The 22310-nt window shown below is 38.0% G+C and overlaps 1 protein-coding gene across 14 annotated transcripts in view; it reads right to left on the reverse strand.

Moving 5' to 3' along the window:
* Positions 1-22310, reverse strand: part of LOC108719864 (protein AF-10) — a 160494-nt gene that overhangs the window by 35870 nt on the left and 102314 nt on the right. For 11 of the 14 annotated variants that reach the window (XR_005962166.1, XM_018269102.2, XM_018269105.2 and 8 more), the window contains 2 exons: positions 19538-20107; positions 12069-12244 (listed from right to left, as the gene is read on the reverse strand). Coding sequence is in view for 13 of the 14 variants with exons in the window: in XM_018269102.2 (XP_018124591.1) it covers positions 12069-12244; positions 19538-20107 (746 nt within the window). In the remaining variant the exon portion in view is untranslated. The remainder of the gene's footprint in view (positions 1-12068; positions 12245-19537; positions 20108-22310) is intronic. The other 3 variants (XM_018269104.2, XM_018269113.2, XM_018269112.2) reach the window with 3 other exon arrangements.

Raw genomic sequence — 22310 nt, forward strand, 5'->3', positions numbered from 1 at the left:
CCCTAGTAATTATGCATTGTATGTAAAAAAACATTACAAATAGCACTCAAATAGTAAATGAGCCCTACTCATCAGAATTAAAAGGAATAATTTATGTAATGTTGCAATCTAATTAGTTATTACAAGATATACGGCTGGATTGGGACCAGAGGGTTACTGGATAAGTAGTCTTTTGCATGTAAAACCAATAGGATTGTTTTGCTACCAGTACAAATTCATGCAACTTAGTTACCATCAAGTACAAAATGTACCGTTTTATTATTACAGAGAAAAAGGGAATCAGATTTGCAGGAACTGTATTGTATGGGAGATGGTCTTCTCGCAATTTGGATTTCAGGTTTCAGATTTGGATTTACAGGTTTCCGGACAAGAGATCCCATACCTGTATTATAAAAAAAAAAAAAAAGCTTCCTATACAACTTAACTAGAAAAAGAATGAAAGTATAGCTGTCCAACAGGTTCACTAGCATTTATAGGCAATTTGAAGGCTGTCAAGGAATGCAGGGAGCTGTAGTCAAACAACAGGTGGAAGGCTTCACTTTGGCAATGTGTGGTATAAAATAAAACGCTGGTTCGTTTGCATTATTATGCAAATCCAATTCAAAATCAGTGCATCAATGCTAGTGTAAACCTCAGTACAACAGAGTTTCCAAGGGCAGCGATATTTATTACAAAGAACTTACGCAGTCTATCGGTATCTGGTGTCTATGTGTTTGTACAAAAGCAGAGCGCATGCAACTATTGAGTGATTTCGTTATTTTAACTGCTAACGCGTTTACTACTGGGGTCTCTCTCTTATTCTCAGCCACTTCTGCAACTTAAAAATGTTCACACTAATAACGTTTTTCAACGGGTGAAAATTTCACATGAGGGATGCAAAGTATGTCACATAAAAGCTGTGACTTTGGGAAGGGGGGAGGCAATTACTTTTGGAGCAGACGTTTTCTATATTAAATTCAGCGTCACAATGTTCAAGTTGCATGTGCAGACTTGACTGCCCAAAATAACAGTCTTAACAGAATGTATTGGTGAATCTGGGCAGGTCCTTTTTAATATGTGGGAGGAACCTTAGAGTTAAATTTGCACAACACATCTTGGGTTTTTTTTTCTAGCACCCTTCACATTTTTTGCCCAGGCTCCCGACAACTAGAGCTTTAATACTCAGCGTGTGATGAGAGATGAAACCAAGTGTGAACAACTTTCAGGTCCCATGAGGGGGCTGACTGTTGAAGCTGTCAGATTCAATTGCATCATTCGACATTATTCAATGCCCCAAACTGCTCCCTAATTGTTAGGGGCTTAACATATTCAGGGCCATTGTTTAGGCTAATGCTAAAATGCCTGCAAGTTGAGTTTCCATAAAGAAGAGGGAGGGATTTCATTGTACTTAAACCATTACTGAACTCTCTTCCCCCGTATTCTCTGGTGTCATCTCATGTATGGAAAACCAACTCGGAGACTGCTTTAATCAGTTTATACACCATCAATAAGCCTCTTATTTTATTACTCTATAGTGGGAGATTTTGTTACTTGATACGGAGGCAGTTGATGTGCTAAATACAATTTACAGAAGATCTCATATGATACTGGTGGTTACTTCAACACTCCGCAGATTTGCTCTACTCTAAGTCATGTAAGTTTTCTTTTCCTGTTTTCTTTTTCCCCTCCAATCAGCGCAACTGAACTCTTTCAATCAGATGAAAAGCACGTCCTATGCTTTTGCTTTGATTAAATTCTTCTTTGTCTTCTGTGTTTAAAAAAAATGGGGGTCACGTAGACTGGTCACTTCCTGTGCATTTATTTGTATTGAGGGAGAACAGAGTTAACCTCTTGGTCAACAGGGTGAGGTGTTGGCGCCCGGTGTGTTAAAGTCTAAAGTTGCTAGTAGTCTAGAAAGTATTTAAACAAATAAACAATCCAGTAAAGTGAGGATGGAAGAGAATTCCCAGATAAATAAAGTTGTGTTCTAAGGTGCTTTAATTCTAATGAAACCATTAGAACCTACTGAGAAAAAAAAAAAAAAGGAAATTGCCTTGGAACAAAGAGAAAAAACAGGAAAGTAGAGTAATGATTTATCCCCCAAGTGTCGCTCAAAGCCTTAGACATTTCTATAGGCAATGACAAGCAAAATCAGCAAAAAAAAAAAATGTTGAAAAATATTACAATTGTAATAAGGAGGATTTTACAATATAGATCTAGAATATATATATATATATATATATATATATATATATATATATATATATATATATATACATACATACATACATACATACATACATATACACACACCAGTGATAACCTCAGAAGCCCTAAACATCAGATTCTGCAATCATTTTCATTCTCCTTTTGATGTCACAAATTTTAAATGCTATACTTGCAAGAGGTTGGATAACTCATACAGGCAGGAGAAATGTTAAACTGCAAAAAAAACAAAAAACAAATGATTCCGATTGACCATGTGGGGTATATTGTTATTGTGTAGGGATGTAAGTGAATTAAATGCTGAATTGCTAGTAGAGAAAGACTAACTGCACAAAAAAACACAGAGCACGTGTTTTTGCTTTTGAACAGCTTTACTACAATTTACTGCAAGAAGGTGAATTAAGATTAATTTATATATATAACAAACAAGGGAAAGTTGTGCTCACCACTATTTTTAAAACCATTAGGCGGGGGTGCAATGAGGGTGTGACCACAAAATACATATATATATATATTTTTTTTTCTTCTTCTTTTTCTTTTATAGAGAAATACATTGCCATGACTTGGGAACCACAGAAAAATGAAAAAATATAATATTCTGATCTGAATTTCTCTAAATGTGGTACAACGATTTGCGTTGTAAAACTTCAAAATACTTGTGAATAAACTTAAAATACAGAGACTTTAGGAATTAATACAAATGCATGTCCTTTGGTGGCATTCAGGACCATAAGGGTTCTATGAATAAAAAAAAAACATAGCATAAATCAAGATATCGAAAAGATTAAAAAAAAGACATACATATGTATAAAAACCAAAGTGATTTTTACTAAAACGTATGAGTATTCTGTAGTTTCCATATACAGTTATAGGACAAGATATACAGAAAGCTCCGAATTATGGAAAGGCCATCTGCCATAGACTCCATTTTATCCAAATAATTAAATTTTTTATAATTAATTCCTGTTTCTCTGTAACAATAAAACAGTACCTTGTACTTGATCCAAACTGATATATAATTAATCCTTATTAGAAGCAAAACCAGCCTATTGGGTTTATTTAATGTCTACATGATTTTCTAGTAGACTTAAGGTATGAAGATCCAAATTATGGAAACAGTCGTTATCCAGAAACCCCCAGGTCCCAAACATTCTGGATAACCGGTCCCAAACCTGTACTGAAATCAGAATATTTTTTTCTTATTATTACTGTAGATATAAAATATCTTGTTCATTAGGGCTGATTTAAGTTTCTAAAATATTGAAGTAAAAAGCAAAATGATCATTGATATAGAACATTAGAGACCCACTCTTAACAATACATAACATTTAAAAGAACTGTATGGTGGTTGCGAGTAAAGATGGCCATACACAGAGAGATCTATTTGTTTGGCGATCTGCTTGTTTGGGCCGATCCGATTGTGGGCCCTAACGATGGGTAACGGACAGTCAGATCACGACTTTCGGGCAAATATCGATCGGGGAAGCCCGTCGGAGGGCCCCATAAGCTGCCAACTCGGTCTATCAGCTTTTATTGGGCCGTGTATGGCTACCTTTAAGCTGTGAGTATGAAACTCTTTGGCACAGCCATTAATATATTGAACTATCAAGATTACTGGGTATAAATAGTACTGCTGCCAGTCTTGAACACAGATACTGAAGTTTACAAAAATTAATAGTGTTTTGTCCTGATTAGGGATGGGCGAATTTGACCTGTTTAATTTCACCAAAAATTTGGCGCCGGTAAAATGTCGCATGCGCCCATTAAAGTCTATGGGCGTCAAAACATTTTTGTTGCGCAGCAAAAACTTTTGACGCGCGTCTTTTTTTTTTGTCACAAAACACCATACAAGTCTATGGGCTTCATTTCTGCTGTGAAACAAGGCGAAAAAATTCGCCTATCCCTAGTCCTGATGCTTGCATGTTTATGACATTCAGATACTTACTTAAAGGAACAGTAACACCAAAAAATTAAAGTGCTTTAAAGTACTGAAAATATAATGTAGTGTTGCGCTGAACTGGTAAAACCGGTGTATTTGCTACAGAAACAAAACTATAGTTTATATAAACAAGCTGCTGTGTAGCCATGTGGGCAGCCATTCAAAGCCGAAAAAGGAGAAAAGGCACAGGATACACAGTAGATAACAGATAAGTTCTAAAGAATCCCATTGTATACTACAGAGCTTATCTGTTATATACTGTGTCTCCTGTGCTTAAATAGCTGCCCCCATGGCTACATAGTGGTTTGATTAAATAAACCATAGTTGTACAGGCAACAGTAAATTATATTGTCATTTATTTAAAACACTTTAATTTTTTGGGGTTACTGTTCCTTTAAGCTGCGAGTATGAAACTCTTTGGGCCATCCATTAATAAACTGAAATGCTTCGATCACTGGGCATAAATCCTACTACTGCCAGCTCTGACCGCAGATAATGGATTTGAAAAAGAAAAAAAAATAAACAGTAATTTGTCCCTATGTCAGGATGTTTATGACATTCAGAATCGGTATAGGTTTAATGCTATGATAGCTCACCTAGATGAAAACTACTCTGTGTATTAATAAAATAAAGCATCTTTTGGAGATATTTAAAATTTGGTTGGTAATCATCCAAAATACAGTTGTTAATAAAGACTTTAGAATTTACCCTTCAAACCAACAGAGAGTAATCTTTCACCAATTCTCTATTTCACATAAGCCAGAGAATAAAAAAAATGCCATGTAGTCAGCCATTTTTATCTTTACTAGTCATTTTGCCTGCAAGTGAATTAACTGTCAAAAATTAAAACTCTGACACGCTATTAAGCCCATCCCGATGACACCAAGAAAGGCAAGATTTTTATGCGAGCTGAAGGAGAGCAGACATTATAACTGACAGACAGTCTATTCAAATGACATTTTATGACCACAGATATCTTCCTTCGGCTCAATGTCATTCCATCATTGTGTTACTATTATGGGAAAATTCAGGTCAACAATACCGGGCAGAGAAAATTTGGCTTTGTGCCTCCAAATTACATGTGAACACACCTAATTTTTTATTTTATTTAAATCAAAGAAATATCACTTTTGATATTAAACTACCACAACAGTTAATGATAGGGTGTGATGCCATTAAACTGACATTTACAGTGAAACACTCTATTAAAGTACATAGGCATGCATGCTGCACCTGGTATACATTGGCTATATGGGACTTCCACACATCTGTGTATAAGAAACTCCATTTTTACTGGGCAGGCTGCCTTACTATTGGGGGAGACCATTCTATAATTACATAAATGTATTAGTTTTGGCCTTGTTAAAAAAACCCTTTATCCAGAATGCTCCGAATTATGGAAAGGCCATCTCCCATAGACTCCATTTTATCCAAATAATCTGCATTTTTAAAATGATTTCCTTTTCCTCTGTAATAATAAAAAAGTACTTTGTACATGATCTAAACTAAGATATAATTAATCCTTGTTGGAAGCAAAACCAGCCTACTGGGTTTATTTAATGTTTACATGATTTTCTAGTAGACTTAAGGTATGAAGATCCAAATTATGGAAAGCCCCGTAATTAGGAAAACCCCAGGTCCCAAACATTCTGGATAAAAGGTCTCATACATGTAGAGATATAACAATTATCTGGCAATTCTGGCAAAATTTGGTATACTTTGAATTAAAACAATGCCCAACCCTAGATCTTATTTGGTTTTTGGGCACTTTAAATTAATAACGTTTTAAGAGGCAGGGCCAGAATATAAAAAGTATTTGTTCTGACATATGACATAGTAAAAAAAATAAATAATCTGGCTAATACAAGGGCACAGGTTTTCACTGATATTTCTGAAATGTAAACAAAAAAACAGATTTGGAATAAAAGAACAGAAAATAACCCAAAACCTGATGTGTGCTTCCAGTTCAATGCATTCTGAACCTGAAATCGACTTGAAGAGGCTGGTTGCAATCATTCAGGCCAAGTGATGTGGCCCCAATTTACAGTGAGTGCACCAGCAGAAGATGCACGGATATAAACTTGGTAAGAAAGTAATCATAAGGATGAGGCGGCCACTGCCTCAAATCTGTAAACGCCAATGAAATAAAGTAGTGAATAGTTTGATTTGCATTTTAATATCTTCAGAATGGTTTAATATAAAGGGCTGTGTAGGCGGGGTGGGGATAAAGAACCGGAAATTCTATTAGACCACATGTTTTTCACATTCAGCTCCATCACTATTGTCTCAGGCAGCTAAATTGAGGTCCCGCTACACTCAGTTCAATGAAGAGGTCAATGTGGCTCGGTTGCCTGGAGACTGATGGTTGCCACAGCAGCACCAGATAAGCCAAACTAAATAAGCCTCAGCTTGGAGGCAGAAAGCATTTAGTGCTAAGAGGCAAACATAAGATGCAGCTGGCTCAGCATGCAGCACTGTGCCGAATCCTGCAACTGCCTTCACTTCACTCGGCCTGAATGATCATTTCAATGTGAAGCCAATCTCACTGGAACAAGGGCTAAATAAGATTGGAAGGATTTTAATTAGAGTGAATACAGGATTACTCTAGTACTGGGATGCCTTTGTTCTTCCTGTTGGGTCACATGCTAACCAAGAATTTTCCTTCTAGCTCCAAATTCCTTCTGCATCACCCCCCCACCCTCTGGCTTTTCTTTCACGGAAGAATTGGGGAATTTAAAATATTCCTCCTCTAATGCTCAAGATCTAATCACTTGCCGAAATAAAGAAGGAATTCAGATGCCTTCACCAGTGTGCACATGTCCAAAGAAGTAATGTAAGTTATGCTATTGTGATTCAGGTCAATAAAATGTATAGAATTATCCATTGGAGAAGATCTATAAGAAAATATAGGGACATAAAGATGCAAATTTGGTTTGGCCACTGTACTACCAGTTCAGTCAAGAAAGAGCAAATGGACACATTTGGAATTGTAGTTCCAAGATCTCACGCCAGATTGGTGATGAGAGCGCTCCTGTTCTACGCCAGGAAAACAGTGGCACTGCATTGGATGGGCCCCTTACCTCCTACTCTCCCAAAGTGAGTTAAACTAAAACTCCCAGCAGGAACTCTACAGACTAACCCTACATAGCCAGAGGCTGCCCACAAAAATTCTAGAAAATATGGACTCCTTGGCTTGACTCACCAGCAACCACTTATAAAGCCATATAAGCACACTCCAACTTATCTTCTTAATGTTTCCTCCTCTTCCTTTCTATACTTTCTCCTTCTATATGTTATGTTTTGTTAATTAATCATCATCATCATCATTTATTTATATAGCGCTGTCAAGATACGCAGTGCTTTATTAATGGAAAACATTAATAAAAAGTTACTATTAACTTATTATTATTGCAGTTTCCACAACACCTGACATTTTCCAAGGTTCTGCACCTGGAGGGATAAACCAAGCACTTGAGTAATATTTAATGCCTTTATGTTTGGCAATGTAATTATCTTTCATATACAACTATAAACTCTAAGGGCAATGACACGTGATGCTATTTCTCCCAACTGTAGGTATGGGATCAGTAATCCACAAACCCGTTATGCAGAAAGCTTTGAATTACAGAAAGGCCTCCACTCGAGCAGATTTAATGCATGGAGATCCAAATAACAGAAAGCTCTGTTATCCCAGTTCTCAAACATTCTGGATAACAGGTCCCTAACCTGTACTAAATGCGAGTAAATACCCTGCCATAGACAATACTAAGAATTGTCTTTTTTAAAACACTCAAAATGCATAATCACTCGAAAATACAGTTGAATGTATTTTTGAGCAATTCTGTGATTTGAGTGTTTTAGCAGAGACGTATTTTCTAACATTAGTAGTAACCGTGATAAAACGCTGAGCCACAAATAGCAACTTGTCCTAAAGGCCATAAGGTTCTCTGCTTAAGCCTGAGCTTTAGAAAAGAAACGTCTGCATGGCTAGGGCTTAACAGCACAAAGTAGGAGTTGCTGCAAAATGCTTAGTTCACCGTATGTTGCTGTAGTCACAAAAGAAACACCCTGCTACACTTGCTTGATGCTGGAGAAATAAAGGTTGTCATTAAACACTGATGCCCTTGAGCTGATGATGGAGATGTGCCTGATGGAGCACTAAGCTGAGCTGTAATAAACTAGGTGCCGCCTACCTCTAATGTTCTTAGTGCTTGACAGCTGCCAATCCCCCACAAACCCCCACTTGGTATATCAAATGAAGGTGCTGATTGCTTGGACCCTGCAGCCAGTAAAATGCTACTGGTTATGGATACCAAACACAAGACAACTTCTTTGATAATGACATTTTCCATTGTGCCAGACACATATCTAAACAAGCCCAAATCAAACATCGATTTAAGAGGATAGGGCCAAAACTATTGCAAATCTCGCCCTGTGGAAAAATGCAGGACGAGAATAAGCTCCCCCACTCTTACTCCTGCACCCGGAAGCATTGTCTCTGCTCAAGTGTAGGCAGATGCAGCGGATTTTGGCAACGAAATGCAACGCCCTGCGGGGGGGAGTGCAAGACAATGGATTTTCCACAATGGTTTGGCCACTGTACTACCAGTTCAGTCAAGAAAGAGCAAATGGACACATTTAGTGGAGAGACACTGAGGGGCATATTTATCAAAAAGTGAAGTTAGGGATCGCTACAGTCCTCTAGAGTAAAATTCTGCCACTATCCATTCATTGCTATGGGATTTTTGAAAGAGTATTTATCAATGGGTGAAAGTGAAAGTTCCCCCTTTGATAAACATCCCTTTTCAGAATGCCATAGAAATAGAGTGTCAGAATTTCACTCTACAGCAGGGAACCCCAACCTTTAGTAAAAGGAGGTGGAGAGTAACACTAACATGAAAAATGTTCTTGGGGTGCTACATAAGTGCTGTGATTGCTGCCCCTATGTGGATTGTCAACCTACATTGAGGCTCTGTTTGGCAGAACAGCTGGTTTTTATTTAACCAAAACTTGCCTCCAAGCCTCGAATTCAAAAATAAGCTCCTGCTTTGAGACAACTGGGAGCAACATCCAAGGGGTTGGAGAGCATAATATTGCTCATGAGCTACTGGTTGGGGATCACTGCTCTAGAGGACAGTCACTATCCCTACCTTCACTCTTTGATAAATATGCCCCTTTGTATCTGACCACAGCGCACAATACATGTCACATATAATGAAAGAAAACATAATTCTAAGCAACTTTCCAAATACACATATGTTAAAAATTGTAAAGTTATTTGTAAATGTTATTGGAAGTAAAAGCCGTATTTGTTTATCCCTCTGGGTCGAACACTTAAAAACAATGTAACAGACAGATGCTGCTTTCAATAACAAATACAATTACAAGCAACCTTTGCTTACGTTGATTGCTTACGTTTTCTTGATAATTTGGGTAAAAAAAGTGTTTTTGGATGAAGAACCCCTTTAAACATGCTGGGTTATAACCGCCTATGCAGAATAACCTGAACTCTGGTAGGTATTGGTGGTTTTTGTTCTCAACTACATGCCCAGCATAGACACATGAAATACAATCCACAACAGAGAATCATTACCTATATCAGTGCAATCCTCCTACAGGACAATGCTAATTTACAAATGTAAAGTCCCACCCCCTCCAAAACAAATAATAAATTGAGTATCTGCATTCCTGGATGCTGTTGTAGTTGCCAAGTTCTTTTTCTTTAAGGGCTAGTCCACACGGGGAGATAGCGACGCGTTTGCGGTCGCGGCGACAAAGCGCCGCGACAGTCGCCGCGACCGGCGCAGGCGACAGTTTTGTATGGGCGCCTATGTAAAAACGCCTGTGCTAACCACACGAGGCGATGCGCTTTTCAACAGTCGCCTGAAAAAGCCTGGCGAGGCATTTTCAGGCGACTGTTGAAAAGCGCATCGCCTCGTGTGGTTAGCACAGGCGTTTTTACATAGGCGCCCATACAAAACTGTCGCCTGCGCCGGTCGCGGCGACTGTCGCGGCGCTTTGTCGCCGCGACCGCAAACGCGTCGCTATCTCCCCGTGTGGAATAGCCCTTATAGCAGACCTCTTGTGAGAGGGTGGTATGTAAACACATGTGCATGTTTTGTTTGACAAATGATTGTACTACCAATAGTTTAAAGGCATACTAAAAAGAACAATGATTAGCGGATAAGATAAAAATGGAAAATAGCAGCAGAGAGCTGAACGTAGCAAGAAAAAGCCAACACCGATGGGAAAATGACCTGACGGGATATATGAAAACAAATATTTGCCGTATACACATTATTCTGCATTCTTAGTATGCCCTGAACTGAATTAACAGCCTTGAATAGAATACAAATATAATCCAAAGACTTTATTAAATCGGGCTTGTGTTTTTTTTTTCAATGAACATTCATTAGCCTGCCTACTTTAGCTACCTCTGTGACATATGCAGCCCTCACAAAGAGCTCTGAAAACAAAAAGGGCTGGATACAAAGAGACATCCAATTAAATACGATACTTTGGTCTCAGGAGAATGTGCAGTGTTGCTAGCCATGGCTATGATGGACATTCAATAATCAAGGACTGATGTTGCAAAGGTAAGATGCTGTGTTGCATTTTTAACAGTGTGATCAAATTCTGTAGAGCAAATGTTTATCATTGAATGCCTGGGATTCTGGAAGCGATCAATCCCCCATCCACTCCCCATGTGCCATTGTTCTTGGGGCATATACTGTACACACACAAGGAGTTATGTTGTTGCTGCACAATGCATTTTTGCCCATTCTGGTAGCCATATTCAATCTGTGGCAATCACCCTGTCGCTGCAATATCTATATATGTCATATTTACAGTATGTTTGTTCAAGTGTACTGCAATGCACTGAACAAAAATGATGTTGGGGGTAGGGCAAAGAGGGTATTTGTCCTAATAATCTGAGGAGAATCTTAGGTGGAGGAGAAAAAAACGCATATAAATGTTCAAAATAAATACTAAATAGCTCAGTAATGGTTACCTTTACCATATACATTGCAGACATTTAAGGGGATTTTGTCATGATTTATATGGTGTCATTTTTATTTCTGATACACTGTTTACACTGAAAATAATTCACTCTACAATATAAAATTTAATTCCTGAACCAACAAGTGTATTTTCTTAGTTGTAATATTGGCGTGTAGGCGCCATCTTAGGTCATTTTGCCTGGTCATGTGTCTTTCAGAGCCACAGAGCCAGCACTTTAAGATTAAACTGCTTTCTGGCAGGCTGTTGTTTCTCCTACTCAATGTAACAGAATGTGTTGCAGTGGGACCTGGATTTTAGATCTAACAGGCAGCTGTTAACACAAGAGTGTTCAGGAGCTGCTATCTGGTTACCTTCCCATTGTTCTGTTGTTAGTCTGCTGAGGGAGAAGGGGAGGGGTGATATCACACCAGGATGCAGTACAGCAGTAAAGAGTGACTGAAGTTTATCAGAGCACAAGCCACATGATTGGGGGCAGCTGGGTAACTGACAATATGTCTAACCCCATTTCAGATTTCAAAGTTAAATATAAAAAAATCTGTTTGCTATTTTGAGAAACTGATTTCAGTGCAGGATTCTGCTGGAGCAGCACTATTTACTGATGCATTTTGAAAAAAACACGTTTTCCCATGACAGTATGCCTTTAATAGGCTACCTTCCATTTGTTGCTTAACTTAAACTCTGTATATTTAGGAAATCTAAATGCTTGGAGGAAGGCTATGGTTAAGAGCTGTAGAGAACATCCCTGGACTAGGTTATCCCTTTTCTTTCTTAGATGGGAGCCTCAGAATTTCTACATTGCCAAGGAGCATTTTATAAACATTGACCCACCACCAGACATACATCGCACCTATATTAATAAAGCACAATATATAGCTGGAGGACATATACAAGGCTTATGTACCTGAGTTGCTGCGGTGCTTGCAGGAACAGTGGCTGAAGATGAAGGGGAGGAGGTGACTCCTTGCTGCAAATGAGCGGCTGCAGGTTGTGGAAAATGGGAACTGGAGACTGGAGTGCTTGAGCCAGACGAAGCACTGGGAAAGGACGTGGGGACATCATTGCAGTTGCATAAACCTGCTGAAAAACAAAAACATTCAGTTTGAAATAAGTATGTAGGCATCTATGTAATAACACATTTATCAGCTTATGGCATCAGCAGAATAATGAACAGCAAATCAAATGAAATTTAAATAAAAACTTATAGAATAATATGTGTGCTTGTTTCTTTGTTAACTGTAAAGGTGGCCATAGATGCAAAGATCCACTCGTTTGGCCACATCGCCAAACGAGCGGATCTTTCCCCGATATGCCATTAACAAACATGGCTATATCGGGGGTAATCTGATTGTACGGCCAAACAATCCGATTACGATGTGCCGTGGGCTCCGGCGGGATCGGTCGGGTTAAAATCAAACCTGACCGTTCGACCAAACGACCGATCTTCGCCGGACGAAAGATGTCGGCACACGTCACACACGATCCGAAAATCGTACGAATCCTTGATTTGTATAATAGGATCTGTGTGTCTATGGCCACCTTAAGGCTCTGTCACAGAGTGCAATTGATAAGTGCAATTGACTGTTTTAATCAGCAAAAACTCCAGCTACTAAGTTTTGGCCTGATGACACAACCTTACAGCCTAATCTGGTTTCAGGAGAAAGCTAGTGGCTCCAATGAGTCTAGACATCTTCATCGGCCTGTATTTTGTTTACACTAGAGATTTAATTGGATAAACAAAACCAAAATATTACTGAACATGACTAAAGGCCGAGTCGGCAGATTATTGGCCCATGTGTGGCCATCCGACGGGCTTTCCCGATAGATATCTGGCCGACTTTCTCGATCAGGCTAGTTGGAAAATCCCTTTGGATCGCGGCTGCATCTGTGCGTCTATGTGGTCCCGAATCTGACAGCCCAATATTGTCCACTTCAATGTGGGCATATCGGGGAGAGATCCGCTTGTTTGGCGACATTGCCAAACGAGCGGATCTCTACGTCTATGGCCACCTTAACCATCAGGATGGAATACTACTAGAGTAGCAAAGGAATGCTTTCAAGAGTAGCATTTAACAGTTAGAAAGGAGAACATGACTGCTGAAGTAACAAAGAGATACCCTTAACAGCTGTATACTTTTATAAAAGCAGTGTAACAAGCATGAACATCAAGGAGCAGATTTATCAAGAGTCGAATAGTAAATTCGAATCCTGAAATTCACGCATTCGCATTTTAATCCCCCTATTCGAATGTAAATTCGAATGTGAGATTTATCACATCTCGACCATGGAAGTAGTCCTAATTCGAATATTCACCACCTAAAACCTGCCAAGTTCATGTACAAGTCAATGGCAGAGGTTCATTAAACCATTTGGAGATGTTAATAGCCTTCCTATCATTCGAGTTTTTTTTTTTTTTTTTGGAAGAAAAACTTGATTCGTACGAATCAAATACAATTAGAATTTTTGGGTCTGAGCCATTCAATCAAATATTAGACATTCAAATTTTTTTTTAAATAACCTCCCAGTCGAATTGAAAAAAAAAAAAAATTCACATAAACTTGACCTTTGATAAATAGGCCTCCCCAGGAAAACTCTGCCTGAGTATCAAACTGATACAACAATACTAAAAATAATGAGGGGGGGAAAGAATTAACACAAAGAAACACAATCTGAGAGTAAAATATTGAATGGAATACTGTCTGCGTCACCAAGAAAAATTCAGAATAGTAACAAAGAGAAAATACTGTTATTTGAATAACACAGGGTTACCGTCATCTGAATATGGAGAGAGCACAATACTCTCATGAGGATATTGTGTCACAGTAAGTAATTAATGCTCCTAGGAATAAATACGTTAAAAGTAACTAAATGCGTTTTCTCATGAGGACACAGTTTGGGTATGAATGAAATACTATCATGAGAATAATCCTGCCTCTAAGACATCTGTGGGCACATATGGAGGCAAAAAGCATTTTAAAAAATTCATGTACACATGTATCTCCACTGCATTTTAATTATGCCCAGAAGGTGGTGTTGGTATATTCCGTTCTTATAGAACTTGCCGCTAACATCTTCCATACCAACCCCAATGAATTATGTGACAATGTGATTGGAGTCAATTTGTATATTAAATGGCATTGGTAGGTGTTTCCGTCATTTAGAAACAGGCATTTCAGCAATGCAAGCAAATCATTGAAAACAAGTGAATAATAATAAAAAAAAAAGCTAACTGCAAAATGGAAATGTCAACTATCTCCAAATTACTGTAAAACAGTAAAACCAAGCCTGCCAAGTCTACTGGATGTTTCTCTAAGGGTTTGTAGATCAAATAATCTCTTAACATATTTACTGGCTTCCTCCTTCAGGCAAATCATATAAATCACTGTCTAATTGCACTACAATGAGATGGAAACAGACAAGCAAAGAAAATGCTAATTTGGTCATTAAAACGATTACTTTCCACTTTGATTATTTCCCATTTTAAAGCATTAGTGTAGCATGCGGTGTGGTTCTATGGATAAAGCTCAAAAAACAAAACCACAGAAAACAATAGAAGCCTACCCAATGTGCTGCAGGAAATGTTATATACTTAAAGGGCTGCTATACTTTAGTTCAGAGGAATATCTATGTATAAGCCAAGGAAGCAAAACCTTCACAGACCATGGGGCACATTTACTATGGGTCAATTGTAAAAATTCGATAGTCTAAGGTTTTTTTAAAATTAAATTTAGCAGTTTTCGATCGAATAGAAATCGAACGATTCAAACAATTTAATCGATCGATCTTCAAAAAACAAACCTTCGACTTCTAAAAACGTAGCCAAATACTGGCTATGGGTTCTGGGGGCCCCATAGGCTAACATAGCAATTCGGCAGGTTTAAAGGGATACCGTCATGGGAAAAAAAATTTTTTTCCAAAATTAATCAGTTCATAGTGCTGCTCCAACAGGATTCTGCGCTGAAATCCATTTCTCAAAAGAGCAAACTGATTTTTTTGTATTCAATTCAAATATAAGTCACATGACTTGGGGCAGCTGGGAAATTGACAATATGTCTAGCCCCATGTCAGATTCTAAAATTGAATATAAAAAAATCTGTTTGCTCTTTTGAGAAATGGATTTCAGTGCAGAATTCTGCTGGAGCAGCACTATTAACTCATTCATTTTGAAAAAAAATTTTTTTCCCATGACAGTATCCCTTTAAGGTGGCGAAGTGTCGAAGTCTTTTAAAGAGACAGTACTTCAACATATTTTCAATTCAAATAGAATTTTGGCCTATTCGATGGTTGAAGTACCCAAAGAACTTTAGTGAATTTGAAAATTCACTTCGAATTCACTTCGAACCTTAGTAAATGGGCCCCCTAGTGTAAACAAAGCAAGAATTAAAAATGTCATTCATTGGCTAGGAGCAGTTGTAATTATGCATCTTTCTTCTAATTTTGACATATTTCTGTATTTCCTATAGAGGTATAAAACCTGTTATCCAGACTGCTTGGGACCTGTGGTTTTCCTGGATAACTGATCTTTTCCGTAATTTGGATTTTCATCTACTAGAAAATCATTTAAACATTAAATAAACCCAATAGGCTGGTTCTGCTTTCAATAAGGATTAATTATATCTTAGCTTGGATGAAGCACAAGGTATTACAGAGAAAAAGGAAATAATTTTGACAAATTTGGATAAAATGTCTATGAAGAGTCTATGAAGGTGGCAATTCCAAGCTTTCTGGATAATTGGTTTTTTGGATAACAGATCCCATACCTGAACTTTTATTATTTAATTCTGTAGAAACACATAGGGGCAAATTTACTTATGGTCGAATATCGAGGGCTAATTAACCCTCGATATTCGACTGTCGAAGTTAAATCCTTCGACTTCGAATATCAAAGTCGAAGGATTTACCACAATTCGTTCGATCGAACGAAAAATCGTTCGATCGAACGATTAAATCCTTCGAATCGTTCGATTCGAAGGATTTTAATCCATCGATCGAATGATTTTTCTTCGACCAAAAAAAGATTGCAGAGCCTATGGGGACCTTCCCCATAGGCTACCATTTACTTCAGTAGGTTTTATGTGGTGAACTAGGGGGTCGAAGTTTTTTTTTTTTTTTAAAGAGACAGTACTTCGACTATCGAATGGTCGAATAGTCGAACGATTTTTAGTTCGAATCGTTCGATTCGAAGTCGTAGTCGAAGGTCGAAGTAGCCCATTCGATGGTCGAAGTAGCCAAAAAAAACCCCCATGGACTTTTAATTGCCCCATCAAGGGGGTCACAAACTTTTCTTATTCAGTGTAAAGGTCCCCATAGATGCAAAGATTTTTCTTTGCCGAACGACCGATTTTAGAGAAATCCAACCAATTCGTCAAATTATCATGAAATTAGTGGGATTCGAACAAACGTACATCTTATGATTTTTTATCCAACATCTGTCAGAAAATTGATTGACCAGGTTAGAAAACCTTTATCGGTCCCAGTGCAATCTATCTATGTTTGCAGGGCCAAGCAGGCAGCTACCCTCAGTTTTGCTGACAATATTGCCTGAAATTGTCTTTTTAGTTGATTGACACATCATAAATTTAAACGATCGTTTCGAGATAATCGTGGTCTCACAATAAAGAAAAGATATTTTAAAGATCTTTACATCTATGGCCAGCTTTAGACTAAAAACTGGGTAAATAGACTGTGCAAAGTAAAAAATGTTTCTGATATATTTAGTTTATGGTACATTCCAAAAAAAATATACAAGCAGTAAAAATATAGATACACTTTTTCCAGTTCAGTTGATATATCATAGTTGAAACTATGAGGAAGGACAACATAAAAAACAATTAAGTTTTTATTTATTATGTTGTTCATTTTTCCAATGATGATCATCCTATGCTGTAATTTCGTTCATAAATAAACTCAGAGCCCCGTGGAAAGCAAGGACATGAATAAAAACTAGAGAATGCTTAAAAAACAACTCGATGCAGCGTGCTTAATGCATATGCATATAAGTCATTTTGCTGGAAATACCGCATTTACACTCTGTTCATTAGAGAGGAATATTTGCTCTGCTTTGCATAACAGACAGAAAAGTAATTAAAAATTTGGTGACATCCAATTTACTATGGCTAGTGCCATTTGCATAGTGTCATGTAGGCTTCACCCTCTAGCTGTCAAAATGAGATTTCTATAATCCTGTTAAACAAATCAGCTTTCAGAATTCATTGCCAAAAAGGCAAAGCACTTAACCAACCAGCATGGAAGCTGCACGTTTCTTTAAAGCATTAACTCGTACATATCTGGTATTCCTACACCAAGAAAATGCAGATCAGCAAGTGCCAATTGCCTGGGACTCCCCAAAAATTAACTATTGAACTGCCTCTCTCATCCCCATGACTTGTGTAACCCTTATTGCAGCAGAAATTTATGAGAATAACATTAATCTTGTATTAGATGCCCAAAGAAAAAAGAAAAAACAGGTGCAGTACCCTTTCGGTTTTATCAGATACAGGTATGGGACCAGTTATCCAGAAAGCCCGGGACCTGGGGCTTTCTGGATAACGGATCTTTCTGTAATTTGAATCTTCAACCCTTAAGTCTTCTACAAAATTATGTAAACATTAAATAAACCCAATAGGCTGGTTTTGCCTCCAATAAGGATTAATTATATCTTAGTTGGGATCAAGTACACGCTACTGTTTTATTATTACAGAGAAAAAATTTTTTTTTACATTTTTTGATTATTTGGATACAATGGAGTCTATGGGACACAGTCTTTTCATAATTCGGAACTCTGTAGATAATAGGTTTCCGAATAACAGATCCTAATAGCTGTATATTAATGATTCCATTAATGTTTCTAGTACAGGTATGGGATTGGTTATCCAGAATGGTCAGGATCTGTAATTTGGATCTACTTGCCTCATCACTACTAAAAAATTCATGTAAACATTAAATAAATAGGCTGGTTTTGCTTCCAATACGGATTAATTATATCTTAGTTGGGATCAAGTACAAAATACAGTTTTATTATTAAAGAGAAAAAGTAAAAATTTTTTAAATATTTGGATAAAATGGAGTCTATGGGAGATAGCCTTTCCATAATTCCGAGCTTTCTGGATAATGGGTTTCTGGATAATGGATCCCATACCTGAACTTTTACTAAAGTTCATTAATAGTGGTGATTAAATACATAGATCTCCCACACTGTTTGCAGTGGCATATGTAGCCTGCAAGGTTGTTTTTTCCCTGAATGGGGTTTCCCAGATAAACAATATTGTGGAAGTGAGGCCTCCAGCCTATGTGACCGAGCCTCTGTCATGTCAACAATGGTGTCCCCTATTCTGCTGCTGCTGCCTACTGTCTGCACTTGACTTTAAATAATTGCAACAGAGATGGTGACAATGGATACAAAGGATAATGGCCTCTTATTGTCCCTTTTAGTTTAGCCTCTGATTATGGAAATCAAACTTTCTTTTGCCAGATGAATAAATAGATGTGATCATCTCTGTGCCTAAAATAGTGACAATAGATCAATACATTATTTTATTTTTTATTGTTTGTATTCTATTTATCCCCCTCTCAGATTTACAAACTGCTGAAAGCTTGCTAGGGTACTTAAAGGGAATTTTACCCCATAAATTAGATTTTGCCAAAGAAAATATAGATTCATTACAAAATGTATTTTGCAAATGTCTTTTTAAGGGTTCAAGCACACCGGCTGATTCGGGGAGATTTTGTCGCCTGGAGACTAATTGCTTCTTCTGCAGGGCAACAATCTCCCCAAACTGCCTGCCGCCCGCTATAATGACAAAACGTCAGCGCCAATGCCAGCGCCCAAAGTTTCCTCGTGTTCTGCTTGGAAATTTGCCACAACCCCTAAGCTTAGATTCTCAACAGCTGCTCAGAGCCCACTGAGCACGTGCATGTCACAAACACTTTCTAGATGGTGACCCCCTGTGACAAGTTTGAAGTCCTGGATCATTGGTGCTATTGACAAGCTGAAAATTTAGGCTAGTGCAATAAGTTTAGTTTATAAAATATGGCATTTTTAGCCATATTAATTTACCTTCCCATTGCTCTGTTGTTATGCTCTTGGAGGGGGTGATATCACTCCAACTTGCAGTACAGCAGTAAAGAGTGACTGAAGTTTATGACTGGGGGCAGCTGGGAAACTGACAATATGTCTAGCCTTATGTCAGATTACAAAATTACATATAAAAAACATCTGTTTGCTCTTTTGACAAACAGATTTCAGTGAAGAATTCTGCTGGAGCAGCACTATTAACTAGAGCGTTTTGAAAAAAACAGGTTTTTTCCATGACCGTGTCCCTTTAAATTATGAGGACTGATTGACACCATGGTAGTGGTATTACAGTTCCTTACCTGAACCGCCTGGAGATGACCCAACGCTCAAACTCTGTAAGCTTCCATTCCTGAGCAATGTAGGAGACCTCTGAATACCAGAGCTTGCTATGCTCCCAGCTGCAGATGCCACAGATGATGTTGGAGAAGCTGAAGATGCAGATAAATGGGACAGAGTTTCTTGGTTTTTGCTCCCTTTTGGTCTACCAGGGCCGTGCTTGCTCAGCTTACTTCCCTTACGCTTCTTCTCTTTCACGGTCTCCTCATCTAGAAGAGAGGACTGCAAGCGCTTGTATCCTGCTACAGTGAGGCTGCTAGTCACATAATCCCCAGAAACACTTTCATAGTTTTTTGTTTGGAAAGACAGACAGGGATTTGTAGGAAGACCAATTAATGAGCTAAAACTGTTTATTGTCCCTTCCTGCAATCCAGGTTCTCCTTTAGGTGCATCTTTGGTGGACGCTGGTTGCTGAGTGTGATGATAGCTTTCATTTCGAACTCCAAATTCTGCGTAGCTAAGAAATTCCTGCGGTGACTGGACTGAACTTCCGGAGGATGATTTAACACTGCTTGGTGTCCCTGAAAAATGGGCTGGAAAAAGAATCAGGGATGAATTTGTTATTCCCCTTCCACTCTCTCACACACACACACACAACAATTATTCTTCATTCCTCCTGGAAATGGGAAGATTTTAAAGGGGAACTATTGCGAACATGAAAATGTAACACAAGCTTCGTACTGAAGTAAGAAACTTTCTAAATATAATCAACTAAATATTCTGCATCATTTCTGAAATAATCAAGTTTATGTTCACTTTTCATCTCTCAGCATCTGTTTCTCTTCATTTTGTCTTCATGCAGCAGTTGGGTGTCAGATGAATGATCCAATATATCTTATAGGGGGGGTTCCCTTTCCTAGCAGATGTATTAGAGCTCACTCAAATAACTGATTCCAGTACAGACACAATCTAACAAAATAACTGCCTTTTGCACAAATTCTGCTTTTAGAGATAGACGAGATGTCTGGTGTTTTTAATAGAGTGAGCTCTAATACATCTTCTAGGCAAAAGGAGCCCCCCCATAAGATATATTTGATCTAACTGTCAATGATTATCTGGCACCCAATTCCTGAATGGAGACAGAATTTAGAGAAACAGATACTGAGAGAGTAATAGTGAAGATTAACTTGATTATTTCAGAAACCGTACAGAATATTTAATTAATTGTACTTACAAGTTTCTTATTTCAATATGCTGAAGCTTATACAGGTATCGGACCTGTTATCCAGAATACTTGGGACCTGGGGTTTTCCGGATAATGGACCTTTCCGTAATTTGGGTCTTCATGCCTTAAATCTACTAGAAATTCATTTAAACATTAAATAAACCCAATAGGCTGGTTTTGCTTCCAATAAGGATTAATTATTATCTTTATTGGAATCAAGTAGAAGCTACTGTTTTATTATTACAGAGAAAAAGGAAATCTTTTTTAAAAATTTGGATTATTTGGATAAAATGGAATCTATGGGAGACAGCCATTCCGTAATTCGGAGCTTTCTGGATATCGGGTTTCCGGATAAGGGATCCTATACCTGTATTAAATTTTAATTTTCGTGATAGTTCCCGCAAGCTAACAGTATAAAAGTACTGTGAATATTGGACCAGCCTCAAGGCTCAGACTTGTAGCAGCTTAAAATCGAATTCTACAAATTCCAGTAGGCAAGAAATTTAAAAGAAATGTTTTCTAAACGACAACACTGCGGTAATTGAGGTGTCGGCATTTGGCATTCTGCGCATGCTATGCGCAAATCAGTAGCACATATGAAATAAATTCATCTCCGTGGCAGAACTTACATGGGTGGATCTAGGACTACCACTATTTTGTCACTTAATTAACAGCTGAAGGGGTTTCCATTAGCCAGTTTGACTGTCACCATCTGTCTTTCTTTTTACCCTTTTGTTTTTACAGCTGGTGTTAAAAGCTCATTAGAAGTCAACATCTTTTCTTACCACAGAGCTATCAATCGACTGCAGGAAATTAAATGTAAAGCACAGCCTGTATTATGCCTGTGAAACTGGATGTTGCAGAACAGATGGGTTTGAGTCCAAGTAAATTATTGTTTTTTTCTTTTTAAAAGGACAAAAATCAAAGTACTGACTATACTGTGTGGAATGATACATAGGTTCTCAGAGTAAAACGGATTACATGTCCATCATTAGCCAGATCATTAGGATCAGGAAAAGCAGGGACTGGTATTAGTATAGCACTGGAGCATAAATATTTGGATTGGGTATAACTTGTTTGGAGAGGTTGGCAAACAAGTTTATCTTTACCTGACTGGACCACTAGGGTAGTGGTTTGATCCAATCATTCAGTCCCCAACAACAGGGCCTCATTAAAGGAATATGGTCATGGGAAAACGTTTTTTTTCCTTCTAAATGCATCAGTTAATAGTGCTGCTCTAGCAGACTTCTGCACTGAAATCAGTTTCTCAAAAGAGCAAACAGATTTTTTTTATATTTAATTTTGAAATCTGACATGGGGCTAGACATATTGTCAGTTTCCCAGCTGCCTCCAGTCATGTAAATTGTGCTCTTCAATCACTCTTTACTGCTGTACTGCAAGTTGGAGTGATATCACCCCTTCCCTTTCCCTCCAGCAGCCAAACAAAAGAACAATGGGAAGGTAACCAGATAACAGCTCCCTAACACAAGATAACAGCTGCCTGGTAGAGCTAAGAACAGCATTCAATAGTAAAATCCAGGTCCCACTGAGACACAATCAGTTACATTGAG

This window comes from Xenopus laevis, chromosome 6S (assembly GCF_017654675.1).
Source record: "Xenopus laevis strain J_2021 chromosome 6S, Xenopus_laevis_v10.1, whole genome shotgun sequence".
NCBI classification, from domain to species: Eukaryota; Metazoa; Chordata; class Amphibia; order Anura; family Pipidae; genus Xenopus; species Xenopus laevis.